The following is a 24787-nucleotide window of genomic DNA, read 5'->3' on the forward strand; positions in this document are numbered from 1 at the left end:
ACCGTCTTCCCAACATCTACCGCTTTACTTTGCCGGTATCACATAACTTGCAACGTGAGAAGCAAGTTGAAACCCGCAGTTGGGACAAAAGATAGGCCGGATGAAAATGGTAAAGTTGTCAAAGCCGGTGTTGTGGTTGATAGGATAATGGCGGCATGGAGGGGAATTTTGGATGCATATTCCGAAGAGGATTATACCGAGAAATTGGTACACTTTAGGTCTTTGTGTGATTCCATTAAGACTTTTTGTTATTACGTCGAATCCACCATTCTTGACAAAGTTAGAGAAAAAGTCGTGTGCGCTTGGACAAATCGGGTTAGACATCTTGGTTGCACCACGACTAACCGAGTTGAATCCGCACATGCGGTCTTCAAGAGGTGGTTGGGTGATAGCAAGGGAGATTTGTGTCGCGGATGGGACACCGTGAACCAAATGCTTGAAAATCAACAAAATGAAATTCAAACATCGTTCGGTCGGAGCAAGACGGTTATGGAACACCGGTATAAGGGCCAAATTCTATTCTCCCAATTGATTTACAACATATCTCGAACGGGTTTGAATTTTTTGTTTCATGAAGCTAAGCGGTCGGAGACCACGGGGACGGATAGTTCATTATGTGGGTGCACCATTAGAACTACATACGGCCTTCCGTGTGCTTGTATACTTGCAAAAAAGAAAAATTTGAATTCACCCATACGCATGGATGAGGTAGCCGACCATTGGAAGAAACTTCGTTTTGATGATTTTGACCCGCCGAAAGAAAATGACTCCAAAATCACCATCTCCGACGAGTTGGAAGTGATAATGGAGAAGTTTGCTAAAGCGGACGACACAACAAAAATGCACATAAAAGAACAATTGCGAAAGATCGCATTTCCGGAGACCACCGATTTGAAACCGCCATCTCAACCGGTTAAAACGAAAGGTGCACCGAAAAAGTCCAAAATTACACAAGATGACACGTCAACAAAATGATCTCCTTCCTACTTTGAACATGTTGATGCATCGTTCCCGGAAATTCATGAGACACCGAAGTCTAAGTGTCGTGGTAACAAAGGAGTCCGTATTTCGAAGCCACCTCGTACACCGCCGATCAAAAAATCACCAATTGTCTACATTGATGAGATGCCACTTTTTATGCACAAATATATCGATAACATCGTTGATGTTGGAGGCGACGGCAATTGTGAATATCGGGCCGTTGCGGGTTTGCTCGGTAAAGGGGAAAATAATCACACTTTAGTCCGACGGGAACTCATTGCGAAGTTGACTTCGTATCGGGACATCTACGGCCGACTATATGAAAATCAAGAAAAGTTTGCAAAAATTCATGATGCACTTGTTCCATCACTTACCGGTATCGCTCCGGTTTCGAAGTGGATGTCATTCCCCGATATGGGTCATCTAATAGCAAGTGCGTATGATATGGTGTGTATCGATTTGACGAGGTTTGGACTAAGTGAGACTTTCTTTCCACTTCATAGTCGACCGCCGTTGGACGCGTCGGGCCGCATCATATGCATCGGGTATCTACGATCGCGGCACTTTGTTCAAGTGTTTTTGAAACCGGGTTGTCCTATACCGGCTACTTCTTGTCAATGGACGGCACATCGTTCAAATGAGGCGGAGACTTGGCCGGATCCGTTCGTTTCGAGGATGACGGAGTTTGAAGAAATGATGAGCAAAGAGCGCGAGCAAAATAGAGAGCGGTCGAAGAACGTGCCTATTTTGGACTTAGGATCCACCGATTGGTTCGGTGAATTTTAGTTCGTTCCGGATCGTTTTTGTTCGTAACGATCATTTTTTGTATGTATTGTTGTTTATCATGTAAAATCGGACCGATTCAATACATATATAATATAAGTATGTTTTATGTCATCTTTGTGTAATTTATGCCTATTTTGAATGCTTTTGGTATTGGTAACACAAAACTGAATGCAATGCACAAAATTTGAAATTTGCCTCTGTTTCTGCATAATTCGGAAATGAACTTCCGAAATATACATGTCTGGAGCCTATTTTCGGAAGTTCATTTCCGAAATGTCCCCTGATGCAGGATAAGATTTGTTGGGCCATCAATGCTCCAATAAGTCCATAAATACCACACACTCTTCTTCATCCTCTTCACACCACAAAACACAAATGACACAAACCTACCCCCACCTAGCATTCGTCTACTTTGAAACCGGCTACCCGATGCCGTTCCAATTTCGCTTCTCGCGCGACACGCCGTTTGCGGAGTTGATACCGTCGCTCAACACGCTTTTGCGCTATCCCGAGAATCGAAAGGTTGTCAAGCTCGAGTACCGCTCGCCATCGCTTAACGACGAGGGAGGCATTAAGTTCACACCTTTTGAGATCAAGAACGACGAAGATTTAGCGGTTTTGTGGACAACGTTCGACCGATTTTCTTCGAAAGGCCCGATTGAGTTGGACGCGAAACTTCAAGGATCGGCGGACGACGTAATCAAAATGTTGACTCATCCCCACCTACCCGTGTTCAACAATATGTAACTTTAATTTTCAGTAATATTATCGTTGTAATCTTCACCCGATTAAATAAAGCGAATCGTTGTTGTTTTCCATTTTTCTTCTGTCCAGACATAAATTCGGAAGTTCATTTTCGAATTCCTCTAGGGGGGGTGCGTTCGGAGATGAACTTCCGAAACACCACATTTTCTAAAAATGTAACTTTATTTCGGAGATGCATCTCCGAAATCAATATTTTATATTAAAAAAAACACGTTTTCGGAGATACATTTCCGAAAACACCTTTTTTTAAAAAAAAAATTGCTTTTCGGAAATGAACTTCCGAAACAAAGGGTAGTGTTGTAAATTCACCAGGGATGGGCTGGAAGGTTAGGAGGTGGGTGAAGAAATTTTCTTGAACTTTCTACCCTTGTACATATGAGATTTGAGATTGAACAATCAAAGTTATTAAATATGTCACGCATTTTATGAATATAATCCAAATTCCTTATATTCCTCCTTAATTAACTCTTTAAGTCATTTAGAGTAATTAGAAAATTTAGAATGAGAAGATGGTTCCCGGATCAAGGCATAGAAGACTTTAATATTCGAAGAGTGTTTTTTTTTTTTAATAAAAGGATTTACAACAATTATTTTAGTTTTAGATTCATATAATTCACCATAATTGTTCTACATTATTTTAGTTCACCATCAATGGATCATGATAAATTTGTCTCTTCTGTTTTAAACAGCTGTAGCTGTGTGTGATATGATATCCACAAATCTAACATTTCAACACACATCATAACTAATCAATAATTTAGATTCAACTCTTAATTTAATGACCCATTAATGACCTATTAATCACCCTTCAGAATTTGGGGATTGCCACTCAATTAACAATTGAACTCTGACAAACTTTACAACATCAACCACCAAATTCCAATTTCTTAAATCATTATTAGATTCTCATTTTCATTAACCAAAACATAAGTAATGTCACATGGTTTATGCTATGCTAAATGCTAATCATCCACCTTTCTTCCACTAATCTTGAGTGTTAATCACATTAAATCCAAACAGTGTCCAAATAGAGTGGCAAAGCGGGCCCAACCTTTTATTAAAATATGAGTCTAACCAAAATTTTAAGTCCGCATTCTCTAATATGTCAGCATCGTTCTGTTCCATTTTCTTTGCATACTCTTGCAGCCGCGAATATTAACACACATTTTTATAATTTTTAAGTTAAAAAATGTATGTCCGCGGATCCTTTTTCATAAAACGGATCAAAATTTTAAATTCAAATTACATAATGTTCGTCCCACCTAATTTTTTTTTTTAATTTTACGTGATGAATCTAAATGGAACCGAACATGACAAAAATAACGCTCATTTGCCACCCCTATTCCAGAATAGGTCATATTCTCTCTCTAACTTTCTCTCTCATAGTCATCATATAATTCACCATTTAACAACTAGTGCTTCTGCCACCACTACTGCTACTACTCCATGTTCTCTCATTGCAACCATCACTTTTTTTTGTTATATAAACAACCTAGTTGAATCTTACCACATGACACATCAACCATGTTTCTCACCCTTCACTTGTTCCTCATAAAGATTCAATTTTTATTTTCCATTCACAATATTTTGGAAATTTAAACATTTTTCTATATACCCTTTTGTCTTTACTTATATAACCTTGCTCTATTTTCTCATATACATTACAAACTTTGAAACTTCAACAATGTCTTCTTCTTTTCGTTATCCTGTTATGAACAGTACCTTGTTTTCTCTGTTTCTTTTTGTGCTTATTGCAAATGTTAGCTTTTGCTTCTCCACCAAGGTAAATTCAAAAGTAGTGTCTTTTTGGGTTTTGAGTTTGTGAATCAAAGTTTGAATCTTGAATAATTTTCAGGTTTATTTAGTTTATATGGGAAGCAAAAGTGGTGAACATGAACACCCAGATGATATTTTGAAGGAAAATCATCAAATACTTGCTTCTGTTCATAATGGAAGGTTAGAACCAATTTGCTTTGTTTAAGGTAAAGTGGTTTTTTTATTCTCTCAATTTTGATGTTTTGAATGTTTTTCACAGCATTGAACAAGCACAAGCTTCTCATGTTTATAGCTATAGACATGGTTTTAGAGGCTTTGCAGCTAAGCTCAGTGATGAACAAGCTTCACAAATTTCTAGTAAGTTTTATTGTTTCTCTTTTCATCTTCTCAGCTTTTTTAATGTTGAAATTGATATAAAAAGAGTTTAATTTAATGGCTTCTGTAATTTGAAAATTTTGAGCAGAAATGGCAGGAGTGGTTTCTGTTTTTCCAAATTCTAAAAGAAAGCTTCACACAACTCATTCATGGGATTTCATGGGACTTTTGGATGACCAAACCATGGAAACTCTTGGCTACTCTATTAAAAACCAAGAAAACATCATCATTGGTTTCATTGATACTGGTGAGTATCTTGTATTTTTGTTGTTATTTTAAGGTTTTTTTTTAAAGAAATTATGTTTTTTTTACTATAGTTTAGCATATGTTTGGTAACCCGGTAGGCCACCGCTTCGGCACGGCCTTTTTCACTGTGATTTTGAGAAGCTGGTATTGGTATGTAGTTTTTGTCCCACCGTGATTCTGAGAAGCTGGTAGAGTGAATACTATTTGAGTAATGTTTTAGCCTTTATGAGATCCTATCATTTATGGTAAAGTTGATAACTTCTATGTCACAATTCCTTCATTCTCAAGTTCAGTTATTGTTCCATAATGGCATTTATTGCCCGGTTCACATGAATTTTCACTTCCACACTCATTTATTACTCTACTAGCAGAAAAACTGCTACTTTATTTTTTTCTGCTTTAGCAGTAGCAGGTTTAAGGAAAGTTGTATGATTAATAGTAACATCCAAAATTGAATTATAGAGTTTACTCAATTGGGAGGCCCCTACTTTGAACCATGTGAAAAAAATATCCACTTCAAGAGGGGTGAATTAGTACAAATCTAAATGAAACCGACATTTCAAATTGAATGTATGTTTGGTGTTCGGTATGTGTCCATGTCTGATACTGACATTTGTAATTACATTCAATCGTTTTTATTTTCGTAAATTATTATCATTGTCGTGTTTGGTATGTGACGTCAAACTTTCATAGATACAAACCTTGGCCATGAATCTATTTCAATGAGTTCTGTTAATAATTATGTTACATACAGGAATTTGGCCAGAATCTCCGAGTTTCAGTGACACCGACATGCCAGCAGTGCCACCAGGGTGGAAAGGTCAATGTCAATCAGGAGAAGCATTCAATGCTTCAACTTGCAACAGGTTTGTGGTTAACTGTTACCCTCATGTCCTTTCAATTTATTTATTTGGCATCATAGCCATTTGTTTTCATTTGAGTTTTAAATAAACGTCCCCGCATCTGCAATTAAGGCCGTGGCATAACAGTTTTTATATCCCCAAAAGTGTAATGCGACTGTGAATGAGGCAACACAAACACTTCCGCTACCCGTTATTTGAAACCTTTGTATTCATTTGTTTCTTTTTCATTGGTTGTTATGATTTATGGAATAGGAAAGTGATAGGTGCGAGATACTATATAAGTGGATACGAAGCAGAAGAAGAGTCAAACGAAAAAGTCTCGTTCAAATCAGCTAGGGATAGCACTGGTCACGGTAGCCATACAGCTTCTATAGCCACGGGGAGATACGTAGAAAACATGAACTATAAAGGACTAGCAAGTGGAGGTGCGAGAGGAGGGGCACCAATGGCTAGGATTGCTGTATACAAAACATGCTGGGATTCAGGTTGCTATGATGTGGACTTGTTAGCTGCATTTGATGATGCTATAAGAGATGGAGTTCACATTTTGTCTCTATCACTCGGTGCTCAATCACCGCAAGGAGATTATTTCAATGATGCTATATCTATAGGTTCGTTTCACGCTGCTAACCGTGGAGTGCTTGTTGTTTCATCGGCTGGAAATGAAGGAATGCCGGGTTCTGCTACTAATCTTGCACCATGGATGCTTACTGTTGCTGCTAGCTCAACTGATAGGGATTTCACTTCTGATATCATGTTAGGAAATGGCGCAAAAGTCACGGTAACTCGAAGCTTTCGTAATAATGTGTTTAGTCTCTAACTTTCGCCTTCAATAATATCTTGAAATATGTTTGTTGTTATCTCACTATTTTTCAGTTACTGGATCAGGGTGAAAGTCTGAGTCTGTTTGAAATGAATGCATCATCAAGGATAATTTCGGCATCTCAAGCCTTTGCAGGATACTTCACTCCTTATCAATCCAGGTGAAGCAAGGTACTTGAAAGTGAGAACTAACAAAAAAATCAAGGCGAAAAAACGGCTTTTAAGTTACATTTTTGTTTGATTTTGTAGTTACTGTTTAGAGAGTTCTTTGAATAAAACAAAGACCAAAGGGAAGGTTCTAGTTTGTAGACATGTCGAGAGTTCAACTGATTCAAAGGTGAAAAAGAGTAAGATAGTTAAAGAAGCAGGTGGAGTTGGAATGATACTTATTGATGAGACAAATCAAGATGTTGCTATCCCGTTCGTGATCCCTTCGGCTATTGTTGGAAAGAAAACAGGCGAAAAGATTCTATCCTATCTCAAGACTACTCGGTTCGTTTTATAGTTTGGAAAGTACTATACTTTTAGGAACGTGGATCCTCTAAAACTGCAGTATGGTGATGTAGAGACCGTTAAAATTTGAAATCTTTAAGGTCCCTAAAGCTCTGGAGCACCATATTGCATTTGTAGAGGATCCAATTTCTACTTGTATTGCTATTTTCGGAAGTCTAACTTCACATTCGGTTATATGTCAAACAGTAAACCTATGTCAAAGATATTAAGAGCAAAGACAGTAATTGGAGCTCAACCAGCACCGCGCGTCGCAGCATTTTCTTCTAGAGGTCCTAGTGCTCTAAGCCCTGAAATTTTGAAGGTGAATTCCTCATTTTTATGCAATTGAATTGCCATAATCTATCTTAACTTTCTTTACAACATTTAACATTTATGTAATACTGTGATTTCTATGTAGCCTGATATCACAGCTCCAGGAATAAACATTCTTGCAGCATGGTCTCCAGCAACCGGAAACATGTTCAACATTCTCTCGGGAACTTCTATGGCTTGCCCTCATGTAACCGGAATCGCAACCTTAGTCAAAGCTGTTCATCCTTCATGGTCTCCGTCTGCCATCAAATCCGCCATCATGACAACCGGTATTACAAACTTTAATGCACTCGCTGCATAATGATATTATAACCTCGAGTGCACGACTAAACGTGATTTTTTTTATCATGCAGCAACAATCCTAGATAAACATCACAAACCGATCAGCGTAGATCCAGAACAAACAAGGGCCAATGCGTTCGATTATGGATCAGGGTTTTTGAACCCTGCAAGAGTTCTTGACCCTGGTCTCATCTACGATTCCGAACCAACAGATTTTATCGCATTCCTATGTTCACTTGGTTATGATCAAAGATCACTTCATCTAGTTACTAGAGACAACAGCACATGTAATAGCATGAACACATTGACCACTGCATCAAACCTCAACTATCCATCCATTTCAGTTCCAAATCTCAAAGACAGTTTTTCAGTTACAAGGGTTGTGACAAATGTTGGAAAAGCAACAAGTATATATAAATCTATAGTTTCTTCACCACCTGGTGTTAATGTCACGGTTACGCCGAACCGGTTAGTTTTCAGAAGAATGGGACAGAAAATCAAGTTCATTGTGAATTTCAAAGTAACTTCTCCTTCAAAAGGATACAAATTTGGATTCTTGTCATGGAAAAATAAAAGATTACAAGTTACTAGTCCTTTGGTTGTAAAGGTTGGTTAGACAACAATGATTGTAAATATCAGTATATAGCTTAAAAAGCTTTGAATTATTACTGCTAAAATTGTGCTAGGTATATGTTTGGATAAGAAACAATTGCTTAAAATAGAATCCAAAGAAAATATGTATTTAGGTGAAATTACTTTGAAGTTCAATATTATTTGTCAATTTTGCCATATGGTTGCTTTATGCTTTACTTTGATTTGTAAAACACTTGAATTAATCCCATTTTTGTTTATGTTATAAACTACTAGATTTTGGCAACTATGTTGCATAATATAAGGTCGCATGTTTTGTTTTTAATTGGTTTAATTGCTTATTTGTTTTTGTTGGAATGATTAGGATTTTCAAAAAATATGAGGAAGATTAAGAAAGTAAAAAAAAAAATGAGAGAAAAACTATATTTAAAATTTGTGTAGGTGTTTAAACTCTCAAATGTTTAAATCAAAAACTATTACAATAGCATATCTATTTATAGGCGATCAAGGCGCAAACTCAAAACATATAACCCAAGCCCAAAATATACAGAGTTATATTTAGGCTTTGACACAACAGCTATATGATGTATTTGACTCTGTCGAATACAACTGATTTCTACTACTTCGACTAGGTCGAACACACCTATGTCAAATACAGTCTTTTCTACAAAACAATAAATTACAATTTCTAACACACCGCCTAATTCATGTTTTCGAGACTTCTCATCTCAATGATTTTCTTCAACTCATCGAACTTGACTTTCTTCAGGGGTTTGGGAGTATATCAGCTAATTCTATATCTTGCAATGGTCAAGTTCAAGTTTCCCTTTATTTACTTGATCCCTGAGAAAATGATATCTTCTCTCTATGTGTTTACTTAGACCATTACACATATGATGATTGGCTAGGTTGATAGCTGACTTGTTATCGACAAACAACTTCATTTTCTTAGGTTCCATGATCTTGAGCTCTTATATCAACATCTCTATCTATGTTTCTTAACATGATCCATATGATGTAGCCACGTACTCAACTCATGATGACAAAGTCACAATACTTTGCTTCCTTGAGCTCCAAGAGATTTGAGCGCCTTCGATCATGACTATGTAGTATGCAGTACTCTTCTTCTCGTCATATATCCACTGAAAATTGAATCAACCTATCCATATTTCTATGCATTTGTGTTGTTCTTCTTTTATCTTGGAATCATCACACCATGATCAATCATACCCTTTATATATATTTCATCACCCTTTTAACTAAAATGAGATGACATTCTTGGAGTTTCTCCATGAATCTTATTAACAATCCGACACTTAGACAAATGCCTGGCCTTGTGTTGCAAAGATACCTCAAGAATCCAATGATTTATTTGTATAGTGCTGCACTTACAAACTCATCATCTGTCTCCTTCTTCAACTTTGCTTCAATTTCTAATGGTGTGGAGTTGCATTACAGTTGCTCATCTTAAAACTCTTCAAGATATCTTAGGCATACTTCTTCTCGTGCAAGAACATTCATTCACTTGTGTCTTTAAACTCCGTCCTGAAGAAATATGACAGGTTCCCAGGTCATACATTTCAAACTCTTACATTAACTTCAACTTGACTTTTCTTATCTCGGCATCATCTGCACCTGTGATCAACAAATCATCTACATGCAGGCATAAAATGTTTTGACTGACCTTGTATGCATCATTGAAATGCACGTCATGTTTAGAGACATACTTGGTGAAACCTGCATCGATCATGTAGCTATATATTCTCTTATTCCAAACCCTTGGGGCTTGCTTCAAGCAATATAAAGTCTTCCTCAATCTGTACACCTTCGACTCCTGCTCTTTGATTTCGAATCCTGATGGTTGACTGACATAGACTTCTTCTACCAAAGGTCCATTTAGAAATGATGAGATTACATCCAACTGACGTATCTTTCACCCATTATATGTTGTTGTCAACACAACAATTCTGTTTGTCTCCAACCTTGCAACAGGTGTGTAAATCTCTTGAAATTATTACCAAATTTTGCATAAAACCTATCGCCACTAGTCTTGCCTTATGCTTGAAAATTTCACGGTTTGGAATTTGTTTCAACTTGTAGACCCGCTTCACTTTAATTGGCTTGATAGATCTATTGACAAGCTTCTCGGTCATTATTTTCTATTGCCCTGAGTTATTCTTTCATGGATGCTAACCAATTCGAGTCATTCATGGCTTGATTCAAATTGATTGGTTCTGCTTCATTCATCATCATCATCGCTTCTTTCTATTAAGTCTCCATTTGCATCGACTGCTTGATCTGGGAATCTTTCATATCCAGCTAGCCTTATTGACTCGGTTCTTGTTATAATCGATCTTATGACATTCTGCTCAAATGGTTCTTCATTTCCATTGGTTGTGACTTTAGCTTGTTCCTCTTCTTCAAATACAGTTCTGACTGTATGTGACTCCTGTTGAACTGACCCGTGACTCCAATCTCACCCTTTGCTTTCATCCACTAGAACATCTTTACTAATCACTAGTTTATCATCGTTTGGTGAATACAACTTATATGCACCAGTTGAATAATAACCCATGAGCACCATGGTCTAACTTATATCATCTAGCTTCTTCCTAAATTGTTCAGGAACATGCCTCAAACACATTGATCCAAAAACTCTAAGATGACTGACATTTGGCCTAGGTTCTGTTCAAACCTCATAAGATATTTTTTTACTATCTTCTTCGTTGGACATTTGTTTAGAATGTATACCGTTGTCGAAGTTGCTTCACCCTAAAATTTCTTTGGTGTATCTTTAGCTACCAACATATTCCTAGTCATGTTTAATATACTGAAATTCTTCCTCTCAACTATACTAATATGTTGAGGTGTATAGGGTGAAATGAACTCATGTTCTATACCTTCATTATTGCAGAATTTTGCAAATTCTCTAGAGGTGTATTCACCACCACCATCGGTTCTCAGTTTCTTTAACTTGCATCCACTTTCTTTCTCGACATGCAATTTAAATTTCTTAAATTGTATGAACATCTCGCTCTTCCTTTGAATAAGGTGAATCCACATAAACCTGGTGAACTCATCTACGAAATTTAGGAAATAGACGTTACTTCCATTCGATCTTACTTCAAAAGGTCCACACACATCAGAGTGAACTAGCTTTAGCTTTTCTTTCGACCTCATGGGTAAGTCATGCTTGAATGATTTCCTAGCCTGATTTTCTTTGTAACATTCCTAACACACCTGACTTGGGTCATTCACTTGAGGTAAGACATACACTGTCTTATTCATCTTGAGCATACCTAAACTTCTGAAGTTTAGATTTCCATACCTGAGATGCCATAGCCAATTTTTGTCTTATTCTGTAGTTAAAGAAAGACATTGGTGATCAATAGTGTTGATTTGTACTTAGAAGGTCTTGTTGTTTTCCAATGATGTTTGTAGAATTAATCTTTCATCACCATCATACACCTTCATTTGATTCTTTTCCAACTTCATGTTATACCCTTTTGCAAGTTATTGACTTATGTTTATAAAACTACTTGTCATCAAAGGTACATATAGCACATCAGTGATATTGGCTTTCAACCATCCTTTCTAACCACATATATGTCTAATTTTCCACATGATGTGATGTGCCTGTCATATGCAAACTTGATCACTTTCTAGACTGGTTCTTCTAACTTGGTGAACTAGGTTTTATTTCCAGTCATGTGGTTGTTGCATCCAGAATCTAGGTACCACATGTTGGATTTCTCATTGTTCGACTAAGTGTTGGTCATGAGTAACACATGATCAGAATGATAATCTCAAGCATGTGCGTATTGCACTTCATCATTATCTTTTTCCCTTACTTATTTCTTTCTTTGATAGTCTCGAGTATAATGACCAAATGTTTAACAGTTGTAACACTGCATGTCCTTCATGTCAACTTTCTTCTCCAAATAATGGTTTCCCATTTCTTTCTTGGTTAAATCAGAGTGAACCTTTGAAGTCTTTCTTGACTTCTCATCATTAGCAAGATTCTTTCTATGCTTCACCTTTTCTTTTCCATACTTTTTTATGAATCTTGCTTGTAGTGCCTATTCAGCCACCTTCTCCCTTTAGGAGTTCCCCTACTTCGGCCTCATCTCATAAACCTTTAATGAAGCTTGAAGTTCTTCCAATTTCATCTCAAAATTTGCAGTCAGAGATCTCAACACTTTCTCAATATTCTTCAAATCGTTGATTGATTCACCACATATCTTAATTTAGTTCGTTAATAGCACCACACATGAAAAGAATTATGAGACTGGTTCATCTTCCATCATCTGAGTCATCTCGAATTGTTTTCTCGATGTCTGCAACTTCATCCTCTTCAATTTTTCATCTCTGTCGTACAATTTCTTCAACTTGTCTCACGCTCCTTGGGCCATTTCCTCTTAAATGATCTTCTCGAACACGTTAGAAACCACAAACTGGTGAATCAACAACATAGATTTTTCACCTTTCTTTCTTTGATCCTTGTGTGCAGCTTTTTGAACATCAATTGCATTCACCACCAATGTCGGTACTCCATCATTCACAATTTCATACACATCTTGAAATCTGAAGATGACTTTCATTAGCGCAAACCACCTCTAGTAGCTCTCAACTTTGAAAACCAGTAGATTTGTTGGAAATTGCAGTGATGTTGTAGTTCCATTTTCCATTACACATTCGCTCTAAATCGCAACTCGGGATCGTTGATACCAATTTGTTGGAACAATTAGGGTTTTAAAGAAACATGAGGAAGAATATTGAAGAGAGAAAAGAGAGATTGAAATGAGAGGAAAACTATATTTAAAATTTGTGAAGCTGTTAAAACTATTAAGTGTTCAAATATAAAATTATTACAATAGTATGTCTATTTATAGACGATCAAGGCCTAAGCCCAAAACATATAACTCAAGCCCAAAATATACAAAGTTATATTTTGGCTTAGACACAATAGTTATATGATGTATTCGAATTTGTCGAATATAGTTGTCTTCTACTACTTCGACTAGGTCGAACACACCTATGTCGAATACAATCTTTTCTACAAAATAATGAATTATAACTTCTATCACACCACCTAATTCATGTTTTTTAGACTTCTTATCCCAATGTTTTTCTTCAACTCGTCTAACCTGACTTTCTTCAGGGGTTTAGTGAGTATATCAGCTAGTTATCATTCTCTCTTGCAATGCTCAAGCTCAAGCTTTCCTTTATTTACTTAATCCTTGAGAAAATGATACCTTCTTTCCTTTATTTACATAGGATGATTGGCTAGGCCGATAGCTGACTTGTTATCGACAAATAACTTCATTTTCTTAGGTTCCATGATCTTGAGCTCTTCTAGAAACATCTTTATCCATGTTGCTAGACATGATGCATATGATGCAGCCACGTAATCAGCTTCACATGATGACAAATCCACAATACTTTGCTTCATTGAGCTCAGAGAGATTGAAGTGCCTTCGATCATGAATATGTAGCATGTAGTACTCTTTTTCTCGTCTTGATCTCCACTAAAATATGAATCAGTGTAGCCATACACCTAAAAATTTGTGTTGGTCTTCTTTTGTCTTACAATTACCACACCATGATCAATCGTTCCCTTTATGTATCTTAGCACTCTCTTAACTGCATAAAAGTGATATTTTTGGGGTTTCTCCATGAGTCTGCTTAAAAAATTGTCTTGCCTTGTGTTGCAAAAATACCTCATGGATCCAATGATTTGTTTGTACAATATTGCACTTACAAACTCATCATATGTCTCCTTCTTCAACTTTGCTCGAGTTTCTAATGGTGTGGCAGTTGCATTACAGTTGCTCATCTTGCACCTCTCCAAGATAAATTGGGCATACTTCTTCTAGTGAAAGGTGATAGGTGTGTGGGTTTTCTCACTTATAAATGCACAAGTGTCCACTTTTATATTCAATGTAGTACTTCCCCACTATTTTTTTCTCAAAGTTTCCAACTCACTAATGTTATTCTCAACACCCCCCCCTCAAGTGTGAGTCTATCCACAATGCTCCCCCTCAAGCGGAAGCTATTTCATCCATATATACTTATACCACTATTGACACTCTTCAACGAGACACCTCCTACCCACCACCATGTGGGGTGTACTTTTGATACAAGTGAACCTGTCTTTCACTCAAACCAAAGACTCATGATACCATAGTTGGGCCATCAAATCTGGGGGTCAACATGTGGGAGCATTTTAAAGGTTCAATTAAACACAAGAAAGGGGGATTTGAATTGGGCTTTATTATAAAAACTTTTTCCATCATTCACACAGAAGAAACAATGATAAATAACCCAAGATTTTATCTTGGTTCTACGTTAACTAGGCTATCTCCAGTTCAACCACCGAGGTGATTTTGCCTTATCACAAATACTTAATTCGCTAATCGACCAAGATAACTGAGAGTGTCCTTCTGATCTTTTGTAGCTTCTGAACACTTTTTGTCTTTATTTCCAGATTTGATTAAAAACGTCTGGAAAACAGAGACACTTTGTCTTCTTCATCAAAGATAGCATCGGATTCAACCTATCATTGTTGTTACCAGGTGAAGGAACTGCTCCCAAAATGCTTCAAAGAACGGGTCTTTTTTTATATTTTTAAGTTTTTGAACTATTAATAACATAATCGAAGCTCTGATATCAATTGAAGGTTCAATAAAACTCAAAATATGGGGTTTTCAATTGGGTTTTATGATAAAATCGTTTTCCATCATCCAGGAACAAACAACACAAAAGCAACCATGATAAATAACACAAGATTTTATCATGGTTCACTGTTAACTAGACTAACTTCAATCCACTCACCAAGGTGATTTTTCTTTATCACAAGGACTTAATCCACTAATCATTTCTTTGATTACAACCTCAAAGACTACCTGACAATATCTTTTCAAGGCTTCTGACTATATCGTAGTCCCTCAAGGAAATTAACTCAAAGACAAGTGTCAATGACATCTCGAGTATTTTGACAAAGCTTAGTCACTCAAGGAACTTTAACCAACTGGTTAAACACAGTGTTTGCGTGTATACAAAATTAATTCTACAAAAGCATATTACACAAATTTAATCTTTTAAAAGACAACACTTTAGATGACTTAAAATGTAAAGTTTTCAACTGTTTATTTCTTTGTTGTTCTTGAAGATCTTCTTAACACTTGCTCTTTTCCTTCTTGCTGAATATTCCTATTTGCTTCTATTTGCATAGTGTAAGCTTATTTCTTCAATTGTATGTATTTTCTCTTTGTATATATTCAGTGATCTTCTTTACTTCTTCGTGTTGTACATCTTTAATGAATTCTTGCACACATATTTTCTTCTTCTTCTTATGTGTATCTTTGTTTGTTCAGCTTCACACTTATATTATCATTTTTCTCAAGTGTATCATATTTTTACAACTTCACACACAATTGCTCACATGTTTTATTCTCCTTGTGTGTATCTCTATTTGCACTGCTTCACACTCTTTCTTTTTACTCTTACTCGCTATTTTTTTTATTCTTCCAAGTCCTATTTTATAGAAAAATAAATAGATTCTTTGGAGAATAAAATAAAGAGTAATCACAAAAAGTATAGTTGTTAGAGATGTTAGCTAGTACTAGACTAGAGTGGCATTTGCAGCACTAGGATAGTTTATGAGACGTGTGATAGCAATGATGGTGCAGACTACAGTCATTTATCTAGATTTTCAGGGAAGTGAGTAAGATATTATACTGTCGTCATGAGATCTTCTTTAGTCATGAGATTCTTATCATAGGCTTCAGATAAGTATTGATGAAGTTTGATCAGAGTTCATAGTCATTATCTCTCTTTATAGTTAACTTCTTGAGTCAAAGGCTTCTTATAAAATTGTTGAAGCTTAATCAGAGTTTCTTGAGAGCTTGGGAACGTTGAGACTTCAAAGTCTTAAATCAGAGTCTTCATGGATATAATCGTTTTAGGATTTAACTTGATGCTTTCATATGCAAATTCGCTTGTAAACACATCTCGTATTCAACATTGGTTTAGAGTGAAAATTGGTGTCCAGAATTTAGAATTGCTCGTTCAGAGTCTAGAACTTTCACTAGTCCAGAGTCCACAACTTCCAAAGTCCAAGGATTTAACTTGATGCTTCCATATGCAAATTCGCTCGTAAACACATCTCATATTCAACATTGGTTCAGAGTGCAAATTGGTGTCCAGAGTTGCTCGTTTAGAGTCTAGAACTTTCACTAGTCCAGAGTCCTCAACTTCCAGAGTCCACAACTTGCTCACCCAGATTCCAAAACTAATTATCAGATCTTGCACACTTAACAAACTGTTAAAATTCAAAATTGTTCTCCTTACATTGTACGTTGGAGCTTTTTCTTTTATGAGCAACAAACATTTGTGAAAACACACCATATACTCACCCAAAATTTTAAGGTGATAGATGTGTGAGTTCCCTCACTTATAAATTCTCAAATCTCCATATTTTTATTCAATGTAGGACTTCCCCCTACTTTATTTCTCAAATTTTCTAACTCACACTTATTATACACTTGTAATTCAAACCAATGTATTGTACCTACTCTAAGAGGAACTCCACCAAGTTTTTCCTATATCACCTAATGAACCTCAAATGTATCTAATATTGTTATTTTCCTGTTGCTCTATTAATTGAGCTCATAAACTCATCAATAATTTGTAACTAGATGGTTAAAATAAAATATCAATTTAGTTCCTGAACATTGAAGTATTTGTAGTTAGGTCTTTAAATTTAGAAACCAAATTACAAATTATATTTAAAATTTAGAAACTTGATTACCAATTACTCATATATTTAAGAGGAACTTAACTACAAATTTTTTAAACATTTAATAATTTGACAAAAAAAATTGTCCATGTATTTGATAAATGATTATTGGCATATTTATAAACCCAATTACAAAATATTTGTTAGCTAATTATATTTTTAATCCATCAATATATGCTGATCCTAGATTTCGGTCGTAAAGTTTCAAAATAACATTTTTATTTTGAAATAAGTTACAATTGATTATATTTTGTTTTTGAATGGGTTACATTTGATTTTTGGGCCATCAATTAGTTCTAGGTAACAATTTATTCTTATAGTTTTTTTTAATTAACAATTGATTTTAGATTACAATTTATTCTTAGGTAATTTCTCAACCAATCTCATATCCCTCTTACCTACTATCGAATTGACCATTTTGTCCTCGTGCTTCCGTAGATGCATCTCCGGAAGCACTTTTTTTTTGTTTAACGTTGTTTTGTTCCGTAGATGCAACTACGGAAGTCTTTCGCATGTGCATCTACGAAATCAGCCCAAACCCAGTAAACCAGAACAGAGGCATTTCTAATCATAAAAGACATTGCATTGATTCATTGATTAATCGATATTACAACGAAACTTCAAATAGAAAATTAAGAAAACTAATAGATCTAAGAAATTACAATGGTTAAAACAATGTCATCTAATCCATGCATCATTTGAATGCAATCCATGTCGAATTTCACTTCAACCCACCAACGTTCCGTTTTTTCGGTTGAAACGAGGTACTTGTTCTAAGCCTTTGGATCCTTTTGATTTCTTCTTCGGGTTTGTACTCTCCCTCTAAAAAAGACATGATAGTCCTCTTGAATTGGTCGAAGGAATGAATATTCCAAAATTTCACTGGCACGGGTGGTTTGACGGGAGACAAAATGGCATGCCCATCCCATATGCGGTATTCCATTTCAGGATCGGGACGCTTCATTGATGTTCTTGATGTTCGGTGACATCCATCTGGCCTAATGCGAAACATTTTTGTGTCTGTGATTAAGGTTTGTGCTTGTATGTAATGCAAACCTAGAAACCCCAAATTTATAGAAGCCTTTGAAGAATATGGACCACACAATGTATGTCATAAAACCTTCCGTAGATATATCCACGAAAGGGTCATACGTAACACCTTTCTGTATATGCATCTACAGTAAAGACCTATAATTTTCATTGTAATACTCTTCCGCAGATGGATCTACGGAAGTTTCCCTGCTTTTTTTTAGCAGAACAGAAAGCAGTAGCAGCAGAATTTAGGATACAAACACACATAGGAACAAAACACACAAACACACAAACACAAAAACAGGATTATATTGCAATGTTATAGAGTGCATATATTACACTTTGAAACTAGATAAATACATGAAAATAATTATCGCCGGCTAAATCTATTGGTGGTTCCAATTTTGACTTTTCCGCATTCGAGATTTTATCGATATTCTTCAATCTTTCGAATTCATGCATCCTATCAACAAATACATCCAGCCACGTCTCATCAAGTTCGGTATGATGAAGATTCCATTCCGGTGACATAGGTGGTATGGGGCATCCCGGTTTCAAGTAAACTTGTACAAAATGACGCGATTTGGCGAGCCATCCAACACATATAATACGATCAATTGGATTTGTATGAGGTGCGGTGCAGAGCGGAAAAAAGGTTTCCGAAAAACCATAATACGTCAAGTCAATGCATACCATGTCATATGCGCATGCAATAAGATGTCCCAGTTCCGGGAATCTCATTCAATGCAAAACCGGTGTGTAGGCGCTCCCCAAGGAACAAGAGCTTCGTTGACCAATTGAAATTTGGTTTCGTCTCTAAATACCCGCGTGTATGAGTTTTTATGGTTCACCAACTCGTCGATAAGATCATGACGGACAAGCTCATGGGCATCCTCTCCCTTACCAAGCAAAGCCGATACGACCCGAAATTCGCAATTACCGTCCCCCACTACATTGACGATCTGTTCGATGTATTTATGCATAAAAACCGGCATCTCGTCAATGAATGGAATTTTTGGAGTAATTTGTACCTCTTCAATTGATGGAGCAATAGGTGTTGGAATCGGAACTTTTGGAATAATAGGTGTCAGAATCGGAGTCAATACTTGCGGAACTTGCGGTGGAATAGGTGTCGGAGGCGGTTTGCTTAGGAGAGCTCCCTTGTTTGAACTCTTTTGAGATTTTTGCGATTTCGGAGTAGGTGATTCGGGAAAGAGTTTGTCGACATGCTCACAATATGAAGGAGACCGTGTTATCGAGTTGTCATTTGGCGTAGACTTAACTTTCTTCGGAGCACCTTTTGTCTTAACGGGTTGAGACAGTGGTTTCATGTCGGTTATTTCGCGAAATCCAATCCTCCGCAATTGTTCTTTGATGTATAATTTCATGTTGTCACCGGCCTTCTAAAACCTCTCTTGTATCGCCTCCAATTCGGAAATTATAGAGCTATTCAAATCTTCTTCGACACAACCATCATCATCAAAACTAAGTCTCTTCAAATGAGGAGTGATTTCATTCATTGTTATTGGCTCACCTAATCTCACTTTTTTAGCAATAGCACAAGCACACGGGAGACCATACGTGATAGTAATAGTGCAGCCACACTTTGCGGTATCGCCACAAAGTGTTTCACCTCGATTCTCCTCGTGAAAGATATAATTTAATCCGGCCCGAGACACATTGCCGATCAATTGAGAGTAAATGATGTTGTTCTTAAATCGATGCTCCAAAACTGTAATGCTCCAACCGAACAACGTTTGTATTTCGTTGTGTTGGTTAGAAATCATGTGATTTATGGTGTCCCATGCTTTACACAAATCACCCTTGCTATCACACAACCAATTTTTCAAAGTAGCATGTGTCGACTCAACTCTATTGGTGGTTGTATTCCTAAGGTGTCGGACCTTATCAGTCCACGTATAAACAAACTTCTCCTTCACTTTGTCAAGAATGGTGCTTTCAATGTATTTCAATAAATCGGGATATTTTTCACATATTTTCTAAAATTGCAATACGGCATCGGCATATAATTCTTTTGTCGACGAACTTGCAATACGAGCCCATGCATCCATTATTTGGTCAACAATCACTCCGGGCTTCACCACTTTCCCACCTTAGGTCGCTACTTGTTTTGTCCTCACAGCGGGTTTAACCTTACTTCTCACATTACATGATATGTGATATCGACAAAGTAATGCATCAGAAGAAGGAAATACCTTTGCACTCGCATTCATCAAAGCGGGATCGCAGTCCGTAACAATCGCCTTAGGCATGTCGACTTGTTTTTTCAAAAGTGAGCAACACACCTCCAAGGACCACCTAAAATTACCCTATTTTCACACTCCAAAAAGCAAAACCAATGGCAAATGTCTTCTCGGTGGATGTAACACCGACCATCTCGAATAACGGGAGTCGATACTTGTTGGTCTTGTAGGTAGAATCGAGAAGGAGCATTGTCGAGAAAGTGTTGAACAACTTTATGGAATCCGGATGAGTCCAAAAAATATCTCGGACCATAACCTGGTCATCGCAATATCTGTACCGTGCCACGTATTTGTTATCATCCAACATTTTCAACAAATGTTGCATCTCGCTCCTACTCCCATACTCGCCTTTTTATTGCAGTACCGTTGAGTATACACTTGACTTATATTTGAAATGCTGTCGGGTTCCTTCCTTTTCAATGTGGCAAGTATATTTTTCGGCTGAACAAAATTCAAGGACATGTCTTTAATAGATGCCTTCTCAACCGGATTGAGCAGACATGCCACCGGACGGCCTTGTAATTTTGCGCACAAATCATAGTTATGTAAACCACAAACAACAAAGCATCTCCATTTTGTGCTAGCTAACATGTAACAACAGATTTTAAACGGACACTCGCATTTTCTAGTCCCCGTGTCGTCTCTTTTAAAATTCTTTAGAGGATGATGGTATTTCCCGCTTCTTTCGCACAATATTGTTACAAACGAGTTTCTTCTTGCCGTACCATTATCCGATCTTCCTATCGCCACCCCAAAACCAAGATTAGTTGCGTTCCTACGAATCCATGTTAGCATGCTTTCACGATCATCAAAGTCTTGCTTGCTACGAAAGTCACCTCTGACATCTACCACATTTGCGACTACCCCATCGATACTCGTAGCTACATCGACTAAAGTAGCTAATTCTCTTGAAATATTATCGGGGTGCACCATACTTATTTTGAAAAATCACACAGAATTACAAAATGCTAGAAAAAACCTGTTGGGACTATTCCGTAGATGCATCTACGAAAGTGTTCATCTTCAACACGTTATGTAGATGGATCTACGGAAGCAACGTAACTTTTTTGCAGAAAAATTCATTGACAATGTGAAGAATGTATTGGTTGAAAGTGATTATTTACCTGGAATTCAAACTCTTCTTGTTCCCTTTGTTTAGTTGCACCAAAAAAATTGAGTGTTGGAGTGAAATAAGGTATTGATGATGTAGGGTTTTTAGGGTGTGGGTATGATGAGTTTGGAGAAATGAAACAATGGAGGGAGTGATCATGCTGGTTCAAACTATATCAGACTCTTTCGTAGATGCATCTACGGAACAATGTGGCGCTAAGTTGTTCCATAGATGCATCTACGGAAGTTTCCCTTAAGATATTTTAATGTGTATTTTTATCTCATATACACTAGTTTATTACCTTCCCGTAGATGCAACTACGGAAGGAATCAAATTTTTTTAAAATATGAGGTACTTCCGGATGTGGATCTACGGAACCTGAGGGCAAAGGATCTACGGAACCTGAGGGCAAAATTGAAATTTTACGTGGTGTGTAAGATAATCATGGAGTGGGTTGAGAAACTTTCTTATTTTTATTATTTTTTTAATTTATATTAGTATAAAAGAATTTCTTTTCCACTGTAATATCTATTTATTTTTTCTTGTTTTACCTACTATCATAGAAATTATTCATAAATGATAATACCTTTTAAAATTAGACTCTTCCAGTGTGACAAACTATTGTTTAAATTACACCGAGAAGTTATTCACATTTAGCATTAAACACGTCTAAAATAGGATTACTTTCTGGTAAAGAAAACTTATTAAAAAAATTCTAAATATAAATATATAAATTCAATGTAGAATATAACGTAGATCATTTTGATCTCTATTTTGAGGAGCTTACACTCATGTTATTTTTTATTTTTTAATAAAGAATTTTTTGAAATTCAACTCCGTTTTTTAACTCATTTATTCCTCTAGACATATCTAACTGCTCTGTTTTTTTTCTTTTATATATCTATTTTGCCTTTACAAAATATACTTTTTTTCTACCTCTTTCTAAAAAATAATTTTGAAAGAACATAGTAAAAAAGGATTAATACTATATACAAAATTCAACTATATATTTTTCATTCTATTCAAATAATATTACAATATAAAAGAGTTTGTTTGATTAATGATAGTAAGTTTAAAAAATAAAATTGTCCACATTAGTGGCTGCATGTGGCTGCTCATATTAACATAGACTATATATCGCTACTATGAGTATTTGGTCTCTCTTTCTAATTTTTTTAATTTTTTTTTAATTTTTTTTTCTAATCACTCCATCAGCTTGTTTTTAATATGTAACCATATTTTTGCTAGAGTCATTCACCTATTATATCATAATTAACCACCGATCCATTATAGAATTGATATTAAAACGGTGAAAAAAGATAGAGATGAAATGGACAAAGAAACTAAGTTAAGAAGTAAAAAACTATTGAAAATCAATTTTTTTGAGACGGTAGTAGAGGAAGAGGTGAGTTGCAAAACAATTGTGAGAAGAGGGTAGAGAAAGGGAAATATGAGAGAAAGATTAATGGTGATAAAAGTTGTTTTAAGTTTTTGAATTTTTTTTTTAAGGTTAGTCATGGTTTAACTATATTTTAATAATAAATATTTATAAAATTATATTTAATTATGATTTAACCGTAAAAATTTTGAGATCTTATGTACGTCTTCAAAGACAATTTTAATAATAAATTGTAATAAGAGAAAAAAAGAATTAAACTCGGAATTGAATGAAAGAGAAAGACAAAAAAAATCACATATACCTTTTAAATAAAATCACATATTTAATAATGATTGTTTTAATATATTATCATAAATATATTTGGAGCTTCTATTGATATTTATTTTTCTCTTTAGATTCATAAAAAAAATGAATTAATGGTAGAAAATTAAAATAATTGACTTTAATTTTTTATATAAAAATTTAAAGTGACCGGGTGATTGTTTTATTCAAGGTAGGCATGATTTTTATAATTTAAAGGGAATTTAAGGATCTCAAATTCAGAACATTCTGATTCAATATTAATTTTTCTATCAATAAAAACTTGTAGTTAGAAATTGAGTTTTTAATTTCTTTTATTAATATACATATTTTAAATGAATTTTTTTCTTTATAGTTCCTAAATGTTATAATATGTATTTTATTTTATTTGATCATATCAAACAAATTAAAAATAAGTATATAATATAGTGAAAAAAGTAAATAAATTCTAAATTTTTATTTTGTAACGGAGACTTGAGTCTTAAGAGTGTGTTTCATTCAAAATCTCATATTCGAGTCATAAAAAAGCTAATATCGATAAGTTTTAAGAAAAAAACTTGAAAAACAAATAAATAATATTAATTATTAATATATATTTACCATCATAATATACCATAAATATTAATCAGATGAAACAACTCAAAAATAACTTAAAATTATATTGTAAAGTAAAAAGGACAATTTCATTGAGACTTCTTTTTTATACTGTTATAATGGAATGATAAAAAATGAAATGAAAGAAAGTTTAATAAATGAAACTGGCTAGAAAGGATAAAAAAAATGAAATAAATGAAAATTGTTAGAAAATGAAATGATATGTGATTTTATAGTTATTTGTTCGAGTCAATGTGAAAAATAAAGTGTCAAGGAAAAAAAATATAGTATTAAGCATGAGTGAAAGTAAAAATAAAATAAAAGAAAAAAATTATAAGTATTAAGTATCATTTATGTTAGATGATTTTAAAGTTATTTGATATGTGTGAGTGAAGATAAAGTGAGAGGTAAAAAATGAATTAAGTATGAGTTAAAGTGAAAATAAAATAAGAGGAATTTTTTATTAAATATGAATGAGTGTGAAAATAAAATGAGAGAAAGAAAATGTGCTTGTTCCTTTTTAAATATCGTTTTATCAAAAAGTTCTTCAATCATAGTGAATTACTAGAGTTACTTTTTCTATTATACGCTTATTTATTTTTCTCTTTTCAAATAAATTCAATCATACACTCTCTTTTTCCAATAACTAATTGAAAAATTTGAGGTAGAGTTATTGAGAAAATAAGAGTAAAAATGACAAATTAAAACATTGAATTATAAAACGACACTTAAATAGGACAAAAAAAAAATTCTAAAACGACACTTAAATGTATTAAGTAAATTACATAAACGTTCTACATTAAAATATAAAATTTTATTTTATATTAAAAGAAAATTGATTTTAAAGACAGCTTTTCAAATCTTAACTATCCATCCATTTCAGTTTCAACGAGACACCAACAAAGAAATTGTGTGCACTTCTTCGTATTTAATTTATATGTGCTCGTTTCCTATTGAGGATAGGAAACATTTACA

At 35.1% G+C, this 24787-nt stretch overlaps 2 protein-coding genes across 3 annotated transcripts; one reads left to right on the forward strand and one right to left on the reverse strand.

The window, feature by feature from the left end:
* Nucleotides 1-3887: 3887 nt before the first annotated feature.
* Nucleotides 3888-8502, forward strand: LOC131641471 (subtilisin-like serine-protease S). 2 transcript variants are annotated; one of them, XM_058911766.1, is made up of 11 exons: nucleotides 3888-4315; nucleotides 4388-4488; nucleotides 4568-4665; nucleotides 4772-4930; nucleotides 5684-5795; nucleotides 6045-6573; nucleotides 6669-6775; nucleotides 6864-7106; nucleotides 7314-7428; nucleotides 7525-7708; nucleotides 7793-8502. In XM_058911766.1, exons 1-11 carry the CDS (start codon nucleotides 4217-4219, stop codon nucleotides 8335-8337), a joined length of 2292 nt encoding a protein of 763 aa, XP_058767749.1. In that variant the 5' UTR covers nucleotides 3888-4216; the 3' UTR covers nucleotides 8338-8502. The 2 variants fall into 2 exon arrangements, with proteins under 2 accessions (XP_058767749.1, XP_058767757.1); XM_058911774.1 differs by having other exon boundaries at nucleotides 3890-4315; nucleotides 6681-6775.
* Nucleotides 8503-18881: 10379 nt separating this feature from the next.
* LOC131645297 (uncharacterized) lies at nucleotides 18882-19532 on the reverse strand. Its single transcript, XM_058915946.1, has one exon. It carries the CDS (start codon nucleotides 19530-19532, stop codon nucleotides 18882-18884), a length of 651 nt encoding a protein of 216 aa, XP_058771929.1.
* Nucleotides 19533-24787: the final 5255 nt, after the last annotated feature.

Source organism: Vicia villosa, linkage group LG1 (assembly GCF_029867415.1).
Source record: "Vicia villosa cultivar HV-30 ecotype Madison, WI linkage group LG1, Vvil1.0, whole genome shotgun sequence".
NCBI lineage: Eukaryota > Viridiplantae > Streptophyta > Magnoliopsida > Fabales > Fabaceae > Vicia > Vicia villosa.